Raw genomic sequence first — 19,749 nt, 5'->3', positions numbered from 1 at the left:
ATTCGGCTGTTTAGGCTCAATGCATATTCCCGGTCGGAATATTATCACTTATCTACGAGATAAATGGCATAAAAATTGGTTTTAAACAGCGGTTGACATGCTTCGAAGTACGGTAATGGAATATTTAGACATTTTTGTCACGCCAATGCACCATGCGCGACACCGTGATGAAGCATTCTGATAGTGTCTAGAACTCACCAACAAAACGTCGCTGTTTGGATATAACGATGGATTATTTGGGACCAAACCAACATTTGTTATTGAAGTAGAAGTCCTGGCAGTGTATTCTGACGAAGAACAAGCAAGGTAAGAACATTTTTCTTATAGGAAATGTGATTTTGGTGGAGGCTGACCTGGGTGGGTATCTAAATAGCTAGCCCTGTGATGCCGGGCTATGTACTTAGATTATTGCAAAATGTGCTTCATCCGAAAAGCTATTTTAAAATCGGACATATCGAGTGCATAGAGGAGTAATGTATCTATAATTCTTAAAATAATTGTTATGCTTTTTGTGAACGTTTATCGTGAGTAATTTAGCAAACTGTTAGTAAATTCCCCGGAAGTTTGCGGGGGTTATGCTTTTTCTGAACGTCACATGCTAATGTAAAAAGCTGTTTTTTGATATAAATATGAACTTGATTGAACAGACATGCATGTATTGTATAACACAATGTCCTAGGTGTGTCATCTGATGAAGATCATAAAAGGTTAGTGCTGCATTACCTGTGGTTTGGGTTTATGTGACATGATATGCTAGCTTGAAAAATGGGTGTCTGATTATTTCTGGCTGGGCACTCTGCTGACATAATCTAATGTTTTGCTTTCGTTGTAAAGCCTTTTTGAAATCGGACAGTGGGGTTAGATTAACGAGATTCTTGTCTTTAAATAGCTGTAAAATAGTCATATGTTTGAGAAATTGAAGTAATAGTATTTCTAACGATTCAAAAATCGCGCCACTGGATTTCAGTGGCTGTTACGTAGGTGGGACGAGTTCGTCCCACATGCGCCAGAGAGGTTAAGTGTACCTTGAATTCTAAATAAATCACTGACAGTGTCACCAGCAAAGCACCATCACACCTCCTCCTCCATGCTTCATGGTGGGAAATACACATGAGGAGATCATCCATTCACCTACTCTGCGTCTCACAAAAACAACGCGGTTGGAACCAAAAATCTCAAATTTGGACTCAACAGACCAAAGGACAGACTTCCACCGGTCTAATGTCCATTGTTTGTGTTTCTTGGCCCAAGCAAGTCTCTTCTTATTATTGGTGTAGTAGTGGTTCCTTTGCAGCAATTTGACCATGAAGGCCTCATTCATGCAGTCTCCTCTGATCAGTTGATGTTGAGATGTGTCTGGTTACTTGAACTCTGGGAAGAATTTATTTGGGCTGCAATGCCTGAGGCTGGTAACACTAATGAACGTAGCCTCTGCAGCAGAGGTAACTCTGGGTTTTCCTTTCCTGTGCTGGTCCTCATGAGAGCCAGTTTCATCATTGCGCTTAATGGTTTTTGCAACTGCACTTGAAGAAACTTTCAAAGTTCTTGAAATGTTCCGTATTGACTGACCTTCAAGTCTTAAAGTAATGATGGACTGTCATTTCTCTTTGCTTATTTGAGCTGTTCTTGCCATAATATGGACTTGGTATTTTACCAAATAGGGCTATCTTCTGTATACCACCCCTACCTTGTCACAACACAAATGATTGGCTCAAACGCATTAAGAAGGAAAGAAATTCCACAAATAATGCAGTCCATGTGACTACCTCATGAATCCACATGTGTTATTTTATAGTTTTGATGTCTTCACAATTATTCTACAATGTAGAAAACAGTCCCAAAACATGTGACCAGAACTGGGACACCACAGGACATTCCCAAAACATGTGACCAGAACTGAGACACCACAGGACATTCCCAAAACATGTGACAAGAGCTGGGACACCACAGGACAGTCCCAAAACATGTGACCAGAGCTGGGACACCACAGGACAGTCCCAAAACATGTGACCAGAACTGGGACACCACAGGACAGTCCCAAAACATGTGACCAGAACTGGGACACCACAGGACAGTCCCAAAACATGTGACCAGAACTGGGACACCACAGGACATTCCCAAAACATGTGACCAGAACTGGGACACCACAGGACATTCCCAAAACATGTGACCAGAACTGGGACACCACAGGACAGTCCCAAAACATGTGACCAGAATTGGGACACCACAGGACAGTCCCAAAACATGTGACCAGAACTGGGACACCACAGGACATTCCCAAAACATGTGACCAGAACTGGGACACCACAGGACATTCCCAAAACATGTGACCAGAACTGGGACACCACAGGACAGTCCCAAAACATGTGACCAGAACTGGGACACCACAGGACAGTCCCAAAACATGTGACCAGAACTGGGACACCACAGGACATTCCCAAAACATGTGACCAGAACTGGGACACCACAGGACAGTCCCAAAACATGTGACCAGAACTGGGACACCTCAGGACAGTCCCAAAACATGTGACCAGAACTGGGACACCCCAGGACAGTCCCAAAACATGTGACCAGAACTGGGACACCACAGGACAGTCCCAAAACATGTGACCAGAGCTGGGACACCACAGGACAGTCCCAAAACATGTGACCAGAACTGGGACACCACAGGACAGTCCCAAAACATGTGCAATAGTGTTCCAACAGCATTCATACGGCATCTATCAAATATTGGAGTAGGAATCAGCTTCATCTTAAAACATCTAAATGGAGTTTCGTAACCTCTATGTATAAGCTTATAATGTATAAGCTGGTGTGCTGGGTTTCTAGAGGTAACAAATATATTTTCCCAAATGGTATCCCAGTTCAGGTCTTGCCCCAATCCCTGCATTTCACGGTTCCATACTAGAGTGACAACCAATGTAGAGCATTTAACAGACAGCAGCCAATCATAAGTGGCAGAGACCATTTTAGAAGTTAATGAAGGGTCTATCCATGTAAGCATTATGTGGGATGTTAACAGGGCATCCCATGGTACACCATAAGCTTTTAAGAAAGATCTTAACTGTAGGTAAAGGAACCATGAAATGCCTGGAAGTGATGCTCACCCTTTTCTGCCCACAATGGGTACACAAAAGGCTTATTGATTGTCAGCAGGTTATGGTTGTGCCATAGAGGAGAAGATTCATAGAACTTCTTAGTGATGCCTATATGTTTCTCAGTGTATTACCGTACTTGTAGTGAGTTGGAAATAATTTATCCACATCTTTCGAATGCTGTTTTTACCTTGATATCAGAAAAAAACTAGATCTGTAAGTCTCTGCGGTGCAACAAGTGCAGCTCAGAGACTTTTCTCTTTAACTGCGTAAGTGTATCATATCGAATGCGTGGCTTTTTATCATTCCAAATCAAATTTGAGGTCATTGACATTAATTCCTATTTTGGCGGATGAGGTATAGTTAGCGTAGAGAAAATACAAGTATGTTTGTTCCTTGGTCGAGTATGTTCCTTTTTACTATAGAAATCCTGCTTTGTAATGAGATTTTAAGAAAGGACCATCTCTGCAAATCAGAGGTGATCTCCTCATTTAGTTTGACATAGTTCCTTCTGCAACCTTGGGAAAATTTGGTGGGTATGCATACGCCCAAATAAATAAAGTCTGCCTCATGCCACTGCACTGGAGATGCAGCAGGCAAAGTAAGCAATTTAGCAGGGCTATTGAGTATCAATTTTTCACAGTTTATTTTAGAGAATGAACCAAAAAGAGTAAACAATTTCAAAATCTGTAGAAGGGAAATTGAGATGTCTGAGAAATATAATAAGGTTTCATAGAATGACACGTTATGCTGCGTACCTTTTTAATATTGATGGATGAAATAGGTGGGCCCAATCTAATCTCTGGAGCAAGGGGCTCCAAAGACAGGGCAAAGAGCATTGGTGATAATGAACATCCTTGTTTTGTGGGACGTTTTAAACAGAAAGTCTTGGATAGAATATTTCCCGTCTGCACAACTGCTTGGGATGCAGAATACAATGTTTTTAACATGGAGATAAATCCTTGACCAAAACCAGAGGCCTCCAAAACACACCATAAATAGTTCTAGCCTATCAAAGGCTTTTTCTGCAACTAAACTAAAGTGCAGCAGGGACTGGGTTGTTTTCAAACACATTTATGAATAGACGTCTAATATTGTCTGAGGCTAAACTACCCTTTATAAACCCAGTTTGATCATCGCTGATTAGATTTCCTACAAGCTGTTCCAATCTGATGGCAAGTACCTTTGCAAACAGCTTGAGCTCCAGGTATAATAAGCTTAAGGGCCTATAACTTTTACAGTCTAGGTGAGATTTGCCCTTTTTTAACAAAACTATAATCAGTGAGGTGTTTTGGTCTCTATGGAATTCTCCAAGGTTTAATGCACGATTGATAGAACCAATTAGTGGCCCGACAATATCCCATATTTCAAGAAACAGCTAAGGAGGGAAACCAATCAAGTCCTCGTGATTTGCCTCTTTTCATAGATGTTAATGCACTCCTGAGTTCTTCAAGAGGAAGTGGGGAGTCAAGGAATCCAGATTGGACCTTCCCAAACTCGACAGAGCAATGATGATATGAAGTGTGTCATCTTACTATGATCAGGGTCCGCCTCTGAGGTATATAATTTGGAATAAAACTGCCTAAACGTATCATTAATTTCTGCCGGGTCATATGATATCTTACCAGATGGTGTTTAAATTGTCTTGATACAAGAACAGGACCTCATTTTGCTTAAGCCTTGCAGCCAAAAGTCTACTACTAGCTTTCTCCCTCTCAGAATGGAATGTTACTCTTGTGCGATGCATTATAAATTCTGCTTAGAGTAAGTAAAGTGTTATACTCGTGTTTTAATGCTGTAAACATGTTCCCCTTTTGCTCTGTACATTTTTGTTTCTGCTCATTTTCAACCAGAGAAATCTTTTTTTCCCAGATCTACTACTTTTTTTTACTGCGAGTTCAATTAAGATGTGAGGCAAACGAGGTACAATTTCCCCTCAAAAAGCCTTATTCTGCAGCAAAGTTGTGTTAAAGCTCAATCTTCTGGCACCTTTCTGTTTGTAGCTGTCATGTTACATACTATACAGGACAGCTCCATGGTCAGAAATTAGTATGCGGAGCAGCTCGGTTGTCTGAATACACCTGTTTATATAGGGAGATACAAATATGTAGTCTATCTGTGAAAATGTATTATGTCTTGAAGAATAAAAAAAAAATATTTGATAGTAAAATTCCTTAGACGCCAGCAAATGAGATGAGATCAGTTTGGTCTGATCAGTTTGAGAGTGAGATGAAACATGAGACCTATCTAACTGAGAATTACATACCTGATTAAAAATCTCCTCCCACAACAAGTTGGTATTCTGAAAGACCTAATAATAGTATTTTTGAGATTCAAAAGTGAAACATTGTTTCCAAAGTCAGACAGACATAAACTGAGGCTTATATTAACCCTGCTGTACCTAACTAAACTCAGAATTTTTTTTCCCTTTTTCAGGAACCTGTCTTTGAAAGATAATTTGTAAAAATCCAAATAACTCCACAGATCTTCATTGTAAAGGGTTTAAACACTGTTTCCCATGCTTGTTCAATGAACCATAAACAATTAATGGACATGCACCTGTGGAACGGTCATAAAGACACTAACAGCTTACAGACGAAAGGCAATTAAGGTCACAGTTATGAAAACTTAGGACACTAAAGAGGCCTTTCTACTGACTCTGAAAAACACCAAAAGAAAGATGCCCAGGGTCCCTGAACATCTTCGTGAACATGCCTTAGCCATGCTGCAAGGAGGCATGAGGACTGCAGATGTGGCCAGGGCAATAAATTGCAATATCCGTACTGTGAGACATCTAAGACAGCACTACAGGGAGACAGGACGTACAGCTGATTGTCCTCGCAGTGGCAGACCACATGTTAGCTTTTTCAAACAGAAATTTGCATCCTGTAGCACTAACTCAAAAAAGTTCTGGGGCACTATAAAGTCCATGGAGAATAAGAGCACCTCCTCCCAGCTGCCCACTGCTCTAAGGCTAGGAAACACTGTTACCACCGATAAATCCACTATAATTGAGAATTTCAATAAGCATTTCTCTACGGCTGGCCATGCTTTCCACCTGGCTACCCCTACCCCGGTCAACCGCCTGGCACCCTCCACAGCAACCCGCCAAAGCACACACCATTTCTCCTTCACCCAAATCCAGATAGCTGATGTTCTGAAAGAGCTGCAAAATCTGGACCCCTACAAATCAGCTGGGCTAGACAATCTGGACCCTCTCTTTCTAAAATTATCTGCCGAAATTGTTGCAACCTATATTACTAACCTGTTCAACCTCTCTTTCATATCATCTGAGATCCCCAAAAATTGGAAAGCTGCCGCGGTCATCCCTCTCTTCAAAGGGAGTGACACTCTAGACCCAACCTGCTACAGACCTATATCTATCCTACCCTGTATTTCTAAGGTCTTCAAAAGCCAAGTTAACAAACAGATTACCGACCATTTCGAATCCCACCGTACCTTCTCCGCTAAGCAATCTGGTTTCAGAGCTGGTCATGGATGCACCTCAGCCACGCTCAAGGTCCTAAACAACATCATAACCGCGATCGATAAGAGACATTACTGTGCAGCCGTATTCATCGACCTGGCCAAGGCTTTCGACTCTGTCAATCACCACATCCTTATTGGCAGACTCAACAGCCTTGGTTTCTCAAATGACTACCTCGCCTGGTTTACCAACTACCTCTCTGATAGAGATCAATGTGTCAAAGCAGAGAGGGCTGTTGTCCGGACCTCTGGCAGTCTCTATGGGTGTGCCACAGGGTTCAATTCTTGGGCCGACTCTTTTCTCTGTATACATCAATGATGTCTCTCTTGCTGCTGGTTATTCTCTGATCCACCTCTACGCAGACGACACCATTCTGTATACTTCTGGCCCCTCTTTGGACACTGTGTTAACTAACCTCCAGACGAGCTTCAATGCCATACAACTCTCCTTCCGTAGCCTCCAACTGCTCTTAAACGCAAGTGAAACTAACTGCATGCTATTCAATCGATCACTGCCCGCACCTGCTCGCCCGTCCAGCATCACTACTCTGGACGGCTCTGACTTAGAATACGTGGACAACTACAAATACCTAGGTGTCTGGCTGGACTGTAAACTCTCCTTCCAGACTCACATTAAGCATCTCCAATCCAAAATTTTAATCTAGAATTGACTTCCTATATCGCAACAAAGCATCCTTCACTCATGCTGCCAAACATACCCTCGTAAAACTGACCTTCCTACCGATCCTCGACTTCAGTGATGTCATCTATAAAATAGCCTCAAACACTCTACTCAACAAATTAGATGCAGTCTATCACAGTGCCATCCGTTTTTCCACCAATGCCCCATATACTACCCACCACTGCGACCTGTACGCTCTCGTTGGCTGGCCCTCGCTTCATACTCGTTGCCAAACCCACTGGCTACAGGTTATCTGCAAGTCTCTGCTAGGTAAAAGCCCCGCCTTATCTCAGCTCACTGGTCACCATAGCAGCACCTATCTGTAGCACGCGCTCCAGCAGGTATATCTCTCTGGTCACCATAGCAGCACCCACCCGTAGCACGCGCTCCAGCAGGTATATCTCACTGGTCATCCCCAAAACCAATTCCTCCTTTGGTTGTCTTTCCTTCCAGTTCTCTGCTGCCAATGACTGGAACGAACTGCAAAAATCACTGAAGCTGGAGACTCTTACCTCCCTCACTAGCTTTAAGCACCAGCTGTCAGAGTAGCTCACAGATCTCTGCACCTGTACATAGCCCATCTGTAAACAGCCCATCTAACTACCTACCTCATCCCCATACTATATTTATTTATTTATTCATCTTGCTCCTTTGCACCCCAGTATCCCTACTTGCACATTCATCTTCTGCACATCTGCCACTCCAGTGTTTAATTGCTATATTGTAATTACTTGGCCACCATGGCCTATGTATTGCCTTAACTCCCTTATCTTACCTCATTTGCACTCACTGTATATAGACTTTTTGTTTTCTTTTGTTCCACTGTATTATTGACTGTATGTTTTGTTTATTCCATGTGTTGTTTATTCCTGTGTTGTTGTATGTCTCGAACTGCTTTGCTTTATCTTGGCCAGGTCGCAGTTGCAAATGAGAAACTGTTCTCAACTAGCCTACCTGGTTAAATAAAGGTGAAAAAATACAATAAAAATTAAATGTAACAACACCTGCACAGGATCGGTACATCCGAACATCACACCTGCGGGACAGGTACAGGATGGCAACAACAACTGCCCGAGTTACACCAGGAATACACAATCCCTCCATCAGCGCTCAGAATGTCCGCAATAGGTTGAGAGAGGATGGACTGAGGGCTTGTAGGCCTGTTGTAAGGCAAGTCCTCACCAGACATCACCGGCAACAACGTCGCCTATGGGCGCACATTCACCATCGCTTGACCAGACAGGACTGGCAAAAAGTGCTCTTCACTGATGAGTCTTTGTTTTGTCTCACCAGCAGTGATGGTCGGATTCGCATTTATCGTCAAAGTAATGAGCGTTACACCGAGGCCTGTACTCTGGAGTGGGATCGATTTGGAGGTGGAGGGTCCGTCATGGTTTGAGGCGGTGTGTCACAGCATCATCAGACTGAGCTTGTTGTCATTGCAGGCAATCTCAATGCCGTGCGTTACAGGGAAGACATTCTCCTCCCTCATGTGGTACCCTTTCTACAGGCTCATCCTGACATGACCCTCCAGCAGGAAAATGCCACCAGCCATACTGCTCATTCTTCGGTGTGTGATTACTTGCAAGACAGGAATGTCAGTGTTCTGCCATGGCCAGCGAAGAGCCCGGATCTCAATCCCATTGAGCACGTCTGGGACCGGTTGGATCAGAGGGTGAGGGCTAAGGCCATTCCCCCCAGAAATGTCCGGGAACTTGCAGGTGCCTTGGTGGAAGAGTGGGGTAACATCTCACAGCAAGAACTGGCAAATCTGGTGCAGTTCATGAGGATGAGATGCACTGCAGTACTTAATGCAGCTGGTGGCCACACCAGATACTGACTGTTACTTTTGATTTTGACCCCCCTTTGTTCAGGGACACATTATTCCATTCCTGTTAATCACATGTCTGTGGAACTTGTTCAGTTTATGTCTCAGTTGTTGAATCTTGTTAAGTTCATACAAATATTTACACATGTTAAGTTTGCTGAAAATAAACGCAGTTGACAGTGAGAGGACGTTTCTTTTTTTGCTGAGTTCAAATGCTACACTGGAAGCAAGGGGAAATAATGAGATAAATACAAGAGATGATTCAGACAGCAACATGATATTCTAGTAGAGATAAACACGAGATGATTCAGACAGTGACATTATATTCTAGTAGAGATAAATACAGGAGATGATTCAGACAGAGACATTATATTCTAATAGAGATAAATACAAGAGATGATTCAGACAGCAACATTATATTCTTATTAGGAGCAGTGAGCAGGCATAGGACAGCCAATACAGCACGGCTTAGAATGCTGCTCGTCCAATCAGCATCCAGGATCCAAACAACCAGTTTTATAATATAGAGTACATGACTCTGAAAGACCGTTTCACATGTAGTATTAGGATGGACAGCTTGCTATTCTGCATGCAAGAAATAGTACTATAATTGACCTTATTTATTGAAATACACTCTGCTATGGATGACAATAAAATGTATGGATGAAAGAGATAAGTTTAGATTGATCCCTGTACTTTCTCCTCAGCTCCAGTCCAGCCTCCAGCCAACCTTGTGTGGATTCAGGAAGGGACTAACGTATCATTAAACTGGGACCCGGTTAAGTCTAAAGACAACGAGTCAGATGTCATAGGATACAAGGTATGCCCCCCTTACCCTACTGGCCAGGTCTCTTTACTGTACTGGCCAGGTCTCTTTACTCTGCTGGCCAGGTCTCCTTATTCTACTGGCCAGGTCTCCTAACTCTACTGGCCAGGTCTCTTTACTCTACTGGCCAGGTCTCTTTACTCTGCTGGCCAGGTCTCCTTACTCTACTGGCCAGGTCTCCTTACTCTACTGGCCAGGTCTCCTTACTCTACTGGCCTGCTCTCTTTACTCTACTGGCCAGGTCTCTTTACTCTACTGGCAAGGTCTCCTAACTCTACTGGCCAGGTCTCTTTACTGTACTGGCCAGGTCTCTTTACTGTACTGGCCAGGTCTCTTTACTGTACTGGCCAGGTCTCTTTACTGTACTGGCCAGGTCTCTTTACTCTACTGGCCAGGTCTCCTTACTCTACTGGCCAGGTCTCTTTACTCTACTGGCCAGGTCTCCTAACTCTACTGGCCAGGTCTCCTTACTGAACTGGCCAGGTCTCAGTCACCTCAGCTAATACTCATTCCTCTCAGCTAATACTCATTCCTCTCAGCTAATACTCATTCCTCTCAACTAATACTCATTCACCTCAGCTAATACTCATTCCTCTCAGCTAATACTCTTTCCTCTCAGCTAATACTCATTCATCTCAGCTAATACTCATTCACCTCAGCTAATACTTATTCCTCTCAGCTAATACTCATTCACCTCAGCTAATACTCATTCACCTCAGCTAATACTCATTCACCTCAACTATTACTCATTCCTCTCAGCTAATACTCATTCCTCTCAGCTAATACACATTCCTCTCAGCTAATACTCATTCCTCTCAGCTAATACACATTCCTCTCAGCTAATACTCATTCCTCTCAGCTAATACTCATTCCTCTCAGCTAATACTCATTCCTCTCAACTAATACTCATTCCTCTCGGCTAATACTCATTCCTCTCAGCTAATACTCATTCCTCTTGGCTAATACTCATTCCTCTCGGCTAATACTCATTCATCTCAGCTAATACTCATTCCTCTTGGCTAATACTCATTCCTCTCGGCTAATACTCATTCCTCTCGGCTAATACTCATTCCTCTTGGCTAATACTCATTCCTCTCAACTAATACTCATTCATCTCAGCTAATACTCATTCACCTCAACTAATACTCATTCATCTCAGCTAATGCTCATTCATCTCAACTTATGGTCATTCAATATTGGTACCGGTGTCCTGGTTCCCATAATATCATACTCTATATAGTCTCTTAATGATCCCCCAGCTAACTCACCTTCCCTGCTACCCTTCCTCAGGTCAGTTGGTGTAAATGAGAATGTCTTCTCAGTCATCCTCTAGTAAACGTTGTAAAAAAAAAAAAAACTAAACAGCCAGATACAAACTGCCTATAGCCAACATCATTAGTACTCTACGGAAGACGGCTGGAGCCAGTAACCACAGGGCCAGCATCTGTTTAGGTCTTAGTAGCTCCGGCAGTGACCCATCTGAATAAACATAGCCTACAGGTATGAAACAATGTCTACTGTGGCATGTTGACCGGAGGAAGGCTATTGCAACTGAAGCATTGTATAAAATGGCTGCAGGAATAAGACACTGTCTATAGCAACAGTATCTGCTTGATTTTCTTTCATTGTTATCTTGTGTAATGTCTTCTCCTGCAGGGAACCAAGGTTATATTCACAACCCAATGAAGCATCTGTTTGGGTGCTGTAGGTCAGGATAGGTCAATCCTAAGGTGCTGTAGACCAGGAGCAGTCAACCTGAGGTGCTGTAGACCAGGAGCAGTCAACCTGAGGTGCTGTAGACCAGGAGCAGTCAACCTGAGGTGCTGTAGACCAGGAGCAGTCAACCTGAGGTGCTGTAGACCAGGAGCAGTCAACCTGAGGTGCTGTAGACCAGGAGCAGTCAACCTGAGGTGCTGTAGACCAGGAGCAGTCAACCTGAGGTGCTGTAGACCAGGAGCAGTCAACCTGAGGTGCTGTAGACCAGGAACAGTCAACCTGAGGTTCCGTAGACCAGGAGCAGTCAACCTGAGAGGCTGTAGACCAGGAGCAGTCAACCTGAGAGGCTGTAGACCAGGAGCAGTCATCCTGAGGTGCTGTAGACCAGGAGCAGTCAACCTGAGGTTCCGTAGACCAGGAGGAGTCATCCTGAGGTGCTGTAGACCAGGAACAGTCAGTCATGAAGGAAAAAGAAGACCAACACTATTTCTCTACGTGTATTACATCAGCAGCGTCAACTGTGTGTGTGGAGAAGGGGTGGTGTTATTTTTGTGGGTCCTAAAATTTGATTGATGAATTGATTGATTGACTGACTGGTGATCTAGTGACTGAATGGCTGATGATTGAGTGACGCTGTCTGATTGATTGGTTCTGGGTCCAACCACAGGTGTTGTTGAGTCAGGAGGGGCGTGTCCACAATCAGGTGGTGAGGACCATCACCCCGTCGGCCGTCCTCTCTCTCCCGGAGGGGGGCACCTACATCATTGAGGTGCGGGCTGTGAGTGAGGGTGGAGAGGGAGCTACCAGCTCACAAGTCAGAGTACTCACCTCTTCAGGTAAGACAAGACTCTGGTAACACACTCAACCCAACACACATTGTGGTATTTCGCTTATATACTACCTTGTTTTCCATTTACTAGGCTAGGAGTTAATGGACTAATCAAGTACACCAAAATCCACCTTTTATTTCTACCGATATTCTGTTAATGCCAGGGTTGTCGTAAGGATTGGACCAAAATGCAGCGGGAATATGTATATGTCATCTTCTTATTTGAAGAAGGAGAAACAACTAAATATGTATACAAAAAAAAACAGTCCTGTCAGGTGCAACAAACACTAAACAAGGAACAACTACCCACAAAATCCCATAGAAAAAACACCCCTCTTAAATAGGACCTTCAATTAGAAGCAACTAGGAGCAGCTGCTTCCAATTGAAGGTCAACCCAACAAACACCACATGGAAATAGACATACTAGAACCAACATAGAAATAGACTAACAAGAACATAACCCAACAAACCCCGAAACAATCTAAACAAACATCCCCTGCCACGTCCTGACCAAACTACAATAACAAATAACCCCTTATACTGGTCAGGACGTGACAGTTAAAAGTCTAATGCAGTCGTTTTTATTGCAATATCAAATCATTTCTAGGTAACAATTACGTACCTTACTGTGAATTATTTTCTTACATTTTTTTTTAAAAGAAAGAAAAATTGGTTTCTTAGCAAAGAGCGATTTTCCCAAGCAAGAATTTTGCTACGGCTGTCTGGGAGTGGTCTGATTGGGGAGGGGAAAACTGAAAACTATCTGTTATTGGCAGAGAGCTTTGGAATTCTCTTTCTTATTGGTCTATCAACTAATTTGGTGATGTCACCAGGCAGGCCAAAACTACATCCCACCAAAACAGGGTGTCTTTTCAATCCCCTTGTACAATAAAAATACATTATCATCATTTTAACAATTTCACAGCATTTTTCCAACCTCATAGTGTGGAAATATATATATATAAAACACAGGAATATCACGTTTTTGACTGCACTGGGCTTTTAAAGTGCTTCATTGAGTCACCACAGCCACAGCTGTTGCCTCAGCCAAGTTTCCCTTGGCTAATACTGTTTTAACCACCTCCACACACACACACACACACACACACACACACACACCACTGCACACACTCACTCACAAACACATACACCACTGAACACACACCCACCTACGCCACTGCACAGCCATTTAACTATCAAACAAGAGAAATGTAAAGTCGACAATTTTATACAGTTGTTCTGATCAGACATATAAATGTGTTGTTTTCTCTTTCTCTGCCAGAGGAAAGATTCATTTCTGCATTTTCAAAGCTGCTAACAATTCATGTCAAAGATTAGCACACTTCAGACTGCTGTGTGTGCTTGTGAATTATTTTAGCTTAATTTGTGTCTGGGAAGAAAACAGTCCCTATAAAATGTGGTTCTGTTGATTGGAAATGTTTGGCTTTCTTATAGCGCAAGCCTGCCTGTCTTAACTTGTTATTTTTCCTTTAAATGCCGACTATTTAAGGAGTTTGTTGTCTAACCCAGAATCCAAACTGAATGTCGTTCTGTTTCACTAGTGTTTTCTCAGTGATGTCAAACAATAATGAAATGGAGTTTCAGTTTGGACTCCAGGCTGACTTTAGTCCTCTGCTCTATGCTCTCTAGTCACTAAAGTTGTTGTTCTCTCTGTCCCCCTCCATCCCTACATTCCCTGTCTCCCCATCCATCCCTTTGTTCCCTGTCTCCTTCCATCCCTCCATTCCCCCTGTCTCCCTCCATCCTTCCATCTCAACATTCCCCCTGTCTCCCTCCATCCCTCCATTCCCCCTGTCTCCCTCCATCCTTCCATCCCTCCATTCCCCCTGTCTCCCTCCATCCTTCCATCCCTCCATTCCCCCTGTCTCCCTCCATCCCTCCATTCCCTGTCTCCCTCCATCCCTCCATTCCCCCTGTCTCCCTCCATCCTTCCATCCCTCCATTCCCCCTGTCTCCCTCCATCCTTCCATCTCTAGGTGTCCGGGTGAAGAGTGGTCAGCATTCGGTTCACAGCCTGCTACCATGGGGTCTGACATGGCCATGGACTATTGCGCTGCTCCTCTCTGTTCCTCTGGTGCCTTCAGCTTCTTGGTGAGGCCTCCGCCTCCTCCATCCCTCCATCCTCCTTTACTTGGAGGGACTGGACCTCTCCTCTTTTCCTCATCCCTCGTTCCTTCCATCCCTCCCTTCCTCAGACTGTCTGCTTGCCCTGGCCTTACGCATCAGCCAATCAGGCCCAGGGCCTGCCAAGGAAATCCGCTCCTGATACCAACAAACCATACCCATCAGCCAATCAGGCCCAGGGCCTGCCAAGGAAATCCACTCCTGATACCAACAAACCATACCCATCAGCCAATCAGGCCCAGGGCCTGCCAAGGGGATCCACTCCTGATACCAACAAACCATGCCAATCAGGCCCAGGGCCTGCCAAGGAAATCCACTCCTGATACCAACAAACCAACAGATTGTTTACAGATGAAGGATGGTTAAAAAACAAATATTATTTTCTGGGAGCGGAACTAAACTTTATTTAGTATGTTTTGGCAGTTCTTTCCAAGCATCACTTGTAGTGTTGTACTGTAACTGTGCACTCGAGTTTAATCATTTAAATGTGCATCCCAAATGGTACCCTATTCCCTATATAGTGCCTTATGGGCCCGGTCAAAAGTAGCGCACTATGTAGGGAATAGGGTGCCATTTGGGACGTAGATTACTTTAACTTTATGGGCTGTTGTTTTCTTGTCATTGCCTGGTGACTGGCATCTAAACTGCTTCCAGGCAGTGACCCCAACAGCTCTGAGGCTCTACAGAGTGTGAACAATTCCCTGAAAGCTGCTGTTGAGGTGTTTTGGATGGCTGACTGTCTGTCTGTCTGTCTGTCTGTCTGTCTGTCTGTCTGTCTGTCTGTCTGTCTGTCTGTGTCTGCCTGCCTGCCTGCCTGTGTGTGTGTCTGGCTGTCTGTCTTTGTCTGTCTGTCTGTCTCTGTCTGGCTGGCTGGCTGTCTGTCTGTCTGGCTGTCTCTGTCTGTCTGGCTGGCTGGCTGTCTGTCTGGCTGTCTCTGTCTGTCTGGCTGGCTGGCTGGCTGTCTGTCTGGCTGTCTCTGTCTGTCTGGCTGGCTGGCTGTCTGTCTGGCTGTCGTAATACTGGAATCAGCTTGAATCAGCCTGGCCTCCGTCTCGCTTTTCATTAGTTATCTGCATCCATGAAGTCGTTGGCTGCCTAACAAGCATCAGCTCAGTAGAGATCAGTGCATAGTTTTCTTCAGAGAGAGAATGGAGCGTGAACAATGAGAGGAAAAGTAAAACATGTTTTTATAGTATTTCCAGACTTGCTTTTTTTGTACATTGTTTTACCTTTAGAAACACAAAGAAAAAAATTGAGTGGTGTGTGTTTCAGCTAGGTCAAAGTTTGTGTTTTTCAGACAGCGAAGAGCAACGCTTGGTAAATCTGTTGGACAGACAGGTATATCTGACCACCTGGACTCACCTGTAGTGCCCAAACACATCTCTAGACAAAGACTTGACGACTCTGTGGAGTCTCATGGTGTCAGTACAAATAAATGGGATGTTTATTTTTTAACTGATTGTGGTCTGTCTTTACTATAATCTCTACAAGTATATACTGCACATGTATTGTCTGAGGGGTTGTCCCTTTTCCCCCTCTAGTGAAATGAATATCATGTTCCTGTAAGGGCTGTCGTCGGAAGAAGCGGAGTTAGTGTTCATCTTGACATTTAATTCAAACAAAGAGAACACTATACAAAAAAACAGGAAAACCGACAGCCAAACAGTACTGACAGGAAACACACTGAACAGAAACAATTACCCACAAAACCCAAAGGAAAAACATGCTCCTTATGTGTGACTCCCAATCAGCAACAACGAGCTTCAGCTGTGCCTGATTGGGAGCCACACACGGCCCAAAACGAAGAAATACAAAAACATAGAAAAAGGAACATAGAACACCCACCCAATGTAACACCCTGGCCTAACCAAAATAAAGAACAAAAACCCCTCTCTATGGCCAGGGCGTTACAGTTCCCAATGTCTTTGTGCCAATCCAATCATGTCAAGGCTGATATCCTGACATTCAGTGTTCACTGATGATTGATGCAACGCTAGGGTGATACATGTATATCCTGCTGAAGGGAGATATGTAGTCAGTCCTCCTGACCGTTCTCAGTGTTCCCTGATGATATATCCTGCTGAAGGGAGATATGTAGTCAGTCCTCCTGGCCGTTCTCAGTGTTCCCTGATGATTTATCCTGCTGAAGGGAGATATGTAGTCAGTCCTGACTGTTCTCAGTAGGTCCATGATTAATAATGGCGCAGGAGTGTACGGCTGACGTTTTATGGGCTCCTATCCAACTGTGCTTTTTTTTGTGTTTTTTTTCATTGTTTGTAACTCATTTTGTACATAATGTCGCTGCTACCGTCTCTTATGACCGAAAAGAGCTTCTGGAAATCAAAACAGCGATTACTCACCTTGAACTGGATGAAGGTTTTTTCTTTAATGAGTCCGACGCGAAGGATATGCTGCTTCTCCGACACCAGGCCCAAATCCCCGTCATTTGCGTGAAAAAAAGACGGAAATACAGGGGGCAGAGATCAGGATGCCTTGTGAGAATTTGTCCGCGAGTGAGTAACCTGCCTTTACCATCCGTTCTATTATCTAATGTGCAATCACTGGAGAATAAACTGGATGATCTCCAGTCGAGGCTATCCTACCAACGGGACATTAAAAACTGTAATATTTTCTCTTTCACCGGGTCGTGGCTGTGCATTGGCAGGACAGAACAGCTACATCGGGTAAGACGAGGGCTGGTGGTTTGTGTCCATGTCTAATATTACGGAAGTCTTGAGGTATTGCTCGCCTGAGGCAGAGTCCAACACTCAGACATGACTTGCAGACAGCCAGGGGTACACTCCAACACTCAGACATCATTTACAGATAGCCAGGTGAATACTCCAACACTCAGACAAAATTTACAGATAGCCAGGGGAACACTCCGACACTCAGACATGACTTGCAGATAGCCAGGGGCACACTCAGACATACTTTACAGGTAGCCAGGGGAGCACTCCAACACTCAGACATAGTTTACAGATAGCCAGGGGAGCACTCCAACACTCAGACATCATTTACAGATCGCCAGGGGAATACTCCAACACTCAGACATCATTTACAGATCGCCAGGGGAATACTCCAACACTCAGACATCATTTACAGATCGCCAGGGGAACACTCCAACACTCAGACATCATTTACAGATCGCCAGGGGAATACTCCAACACTCAGACATCATTTACAGATCGCCAGGGGAATACTCCAACACTCAGACATCATTTACAGATCGCCAGGGGAACACTCCAACACTCAGACATCATTTACAGATCGCCAGGGGAATACTCCAACACTCAGACATCATTTACAGACAGCCTGGGGAATACTCCAACACTCAGACATGATTTACAGATAGCCAGGGGTACACTCCAACACTCAGACATATTTTACAAATGAAGCATTTGTGTTTAGGGAGTCCGCCAGATCAGAGGCAGTAGGGATGACCAGGGATGTTCTTTTTATAACATATTTTTTAACCTTTATTTAACTAGGCAAGTCAGTTAAGAACAAATTCTTATTTAGAATGATACGTCTGTGAATTGGACCATTTTCCTGTTCTGCTAAGCAATCAAAATGTAACGAGTACTTTTGATTGTCAGTGAAAATGTATTTTCTTTAGGAATGGAGTGAAGTAAAAGTAAAAGTTGTCAAAAATAGAAATAGTAAAGTAAAGTACAGATACCCCCAAAAACTACTTAAGTAGTACTTTAAAGTATTTTTACTTAAGTACTTTAAACATATGCTCTCTACCAAGAGAGTTCTCATCTGTATTTTTCATAGCCGTCTATTTACCACCACAAACCGATGCTGGCGCTAAGACCGCATTCAGCGACCTGTATAAGGCCGTTAGCAAGCAAGAAAATGCTCATCCAGAGGCGGCGCTCCTAGTGGCCGGGGACTTTAATTCAGGCAAACTTAAATTAGTTTTATCTCATTTCTACCAGCATGTCACATGTGCAACCAGAGGGGGAAAAAATCTAGATCACTTTTACTCCACACACAGAGACGCATACAAAGCTCTCCCTCGCCCACCATTTGGTAAATCTGACCACAAATCTATCCTCCTGATTCCTGCTTACAAGCAAAAATGAAAGCAGGAAGTACCAGTGACTCGCTAAATACGGAAGTGGTCAGATGACGCGGATGCTACGATCCAGGACTGTTTTGCAGCACAGACTGGAATATGTTTCGGGATTCATCCAATGGCATTGAGGAGTACAACACCGCAGTTACCGGCTTCATCAATAAGTGCATCGACAACGTCATCCCCAATGACCGTACGTACATATCCAAACCAGAAGCCGTGGATTACAGGCAACATCCACGGCTTTTCTGAGAGCAGGACACTAATCCAGATGCTTATAACTACACCTTATAACTACGCTTATAACTACTAATTTTATTGGTCACATACACATATTTAGTAGATGTTATTGCCGGTGTTGCGAAATGCTTGTGTTCTTATCTCCTACAGTGCAGTAGTATCTAAAAATTCACAACAATACACACAAATCTAAAAGTTACAAAAATGGAATTAAGAAATATATAAATATTTGATCGAGCAATCTCGGAGTGGTATTAACTCAAATACAGTAAAATCGAATCCAATGTATACAGTGAGGGAAAATTATTTCCCTCAATAAATGCAAATCAATTTATAACATTCTTGACATGCGTTTTTCTGGATTTTTTTTTGTTATTCTGTCTCTCATTGTTCAAATAAACCTACCATTAAAATTATAGACTGATCATTTCTTTGTCAGTGGGCAAACATACAAAATCAGCAGGTGATCAAATACTTTTTTCCCTCTACTGTATATATATGAGATATATATGAGATGAGTAAAACAGTATGTAAACATTATTTAAACATTATTAAAGTGACTAGTGTTCCATTATTAAAGTGACCAGTGATTCCAAGTCTATGTATATGGGACAGCAGCCTCTAAGGTGCAGGGTTATGTAACTGGGTGGAAGCCTCCTACTGATGGCTATTTAATAGTCTGATGGCCTTGAGATAGAAGCTGTTTTTCAGTCTCTCAGTCCCAGTTTTGATGCACCTGTACTGACCTCGCCTTCTGGATGATAGCGGGGTGAACAGGCAGTGGCTCGGGTGGTTGTTGTCCTTGATGATCTTTTTG

The 19,749-nt window shown here is 43.5% G+C and overlaps 1 protein-coding gene across 1 annotated transcript in view; it reads left to right on the top strand.

Annotated features, from left to right (window-relative positions):
- Positions 1-15,412, top strand: part of LOC115163940 (contactin-5) — a 509,156-nt gene extending 493,744 nt beyond the window's left edge. Inside the window, exons 22-24 of the mRNA XM_029716131.1 lie at positions 9,799-9,911; positions 12,301-12,469; positions 14,461-15,412. Coding sequence (XP_029571991.1) covers positions 9,799-9,911; positions 12,301-12,469; positions 14,461-14,579 — 401 coding nt within the window. The 3' untranslated portion in view covers positions 14,580-15,412. The remainder of the gene's footprint in view (positions 1-9,798; positions 9,912-12,300; positions 12,470-14,460) is intronic.
- The last annotated feature ends 4,337 nt before the right edge of the window (positions 15,413-19,749 follow it).

Source organism: Salmo trutta, chromosome 26 (assembly GCF_901001165.1).
Source record: "Salmo trutta chromosome 26, fSalTru1.1, whole genome shotgun sequence".
NCBI lineage: Eukaryota > Metazoa > Chordata > Actinopteri > Salmoniformes > Salmonidae > Salmo > Salmo trutta.
The sequence above is the reverse complement of the archived record's forward strand: the minus strand, read 5'-3'. Positions and strand labels throughout refer to the sequence as shown.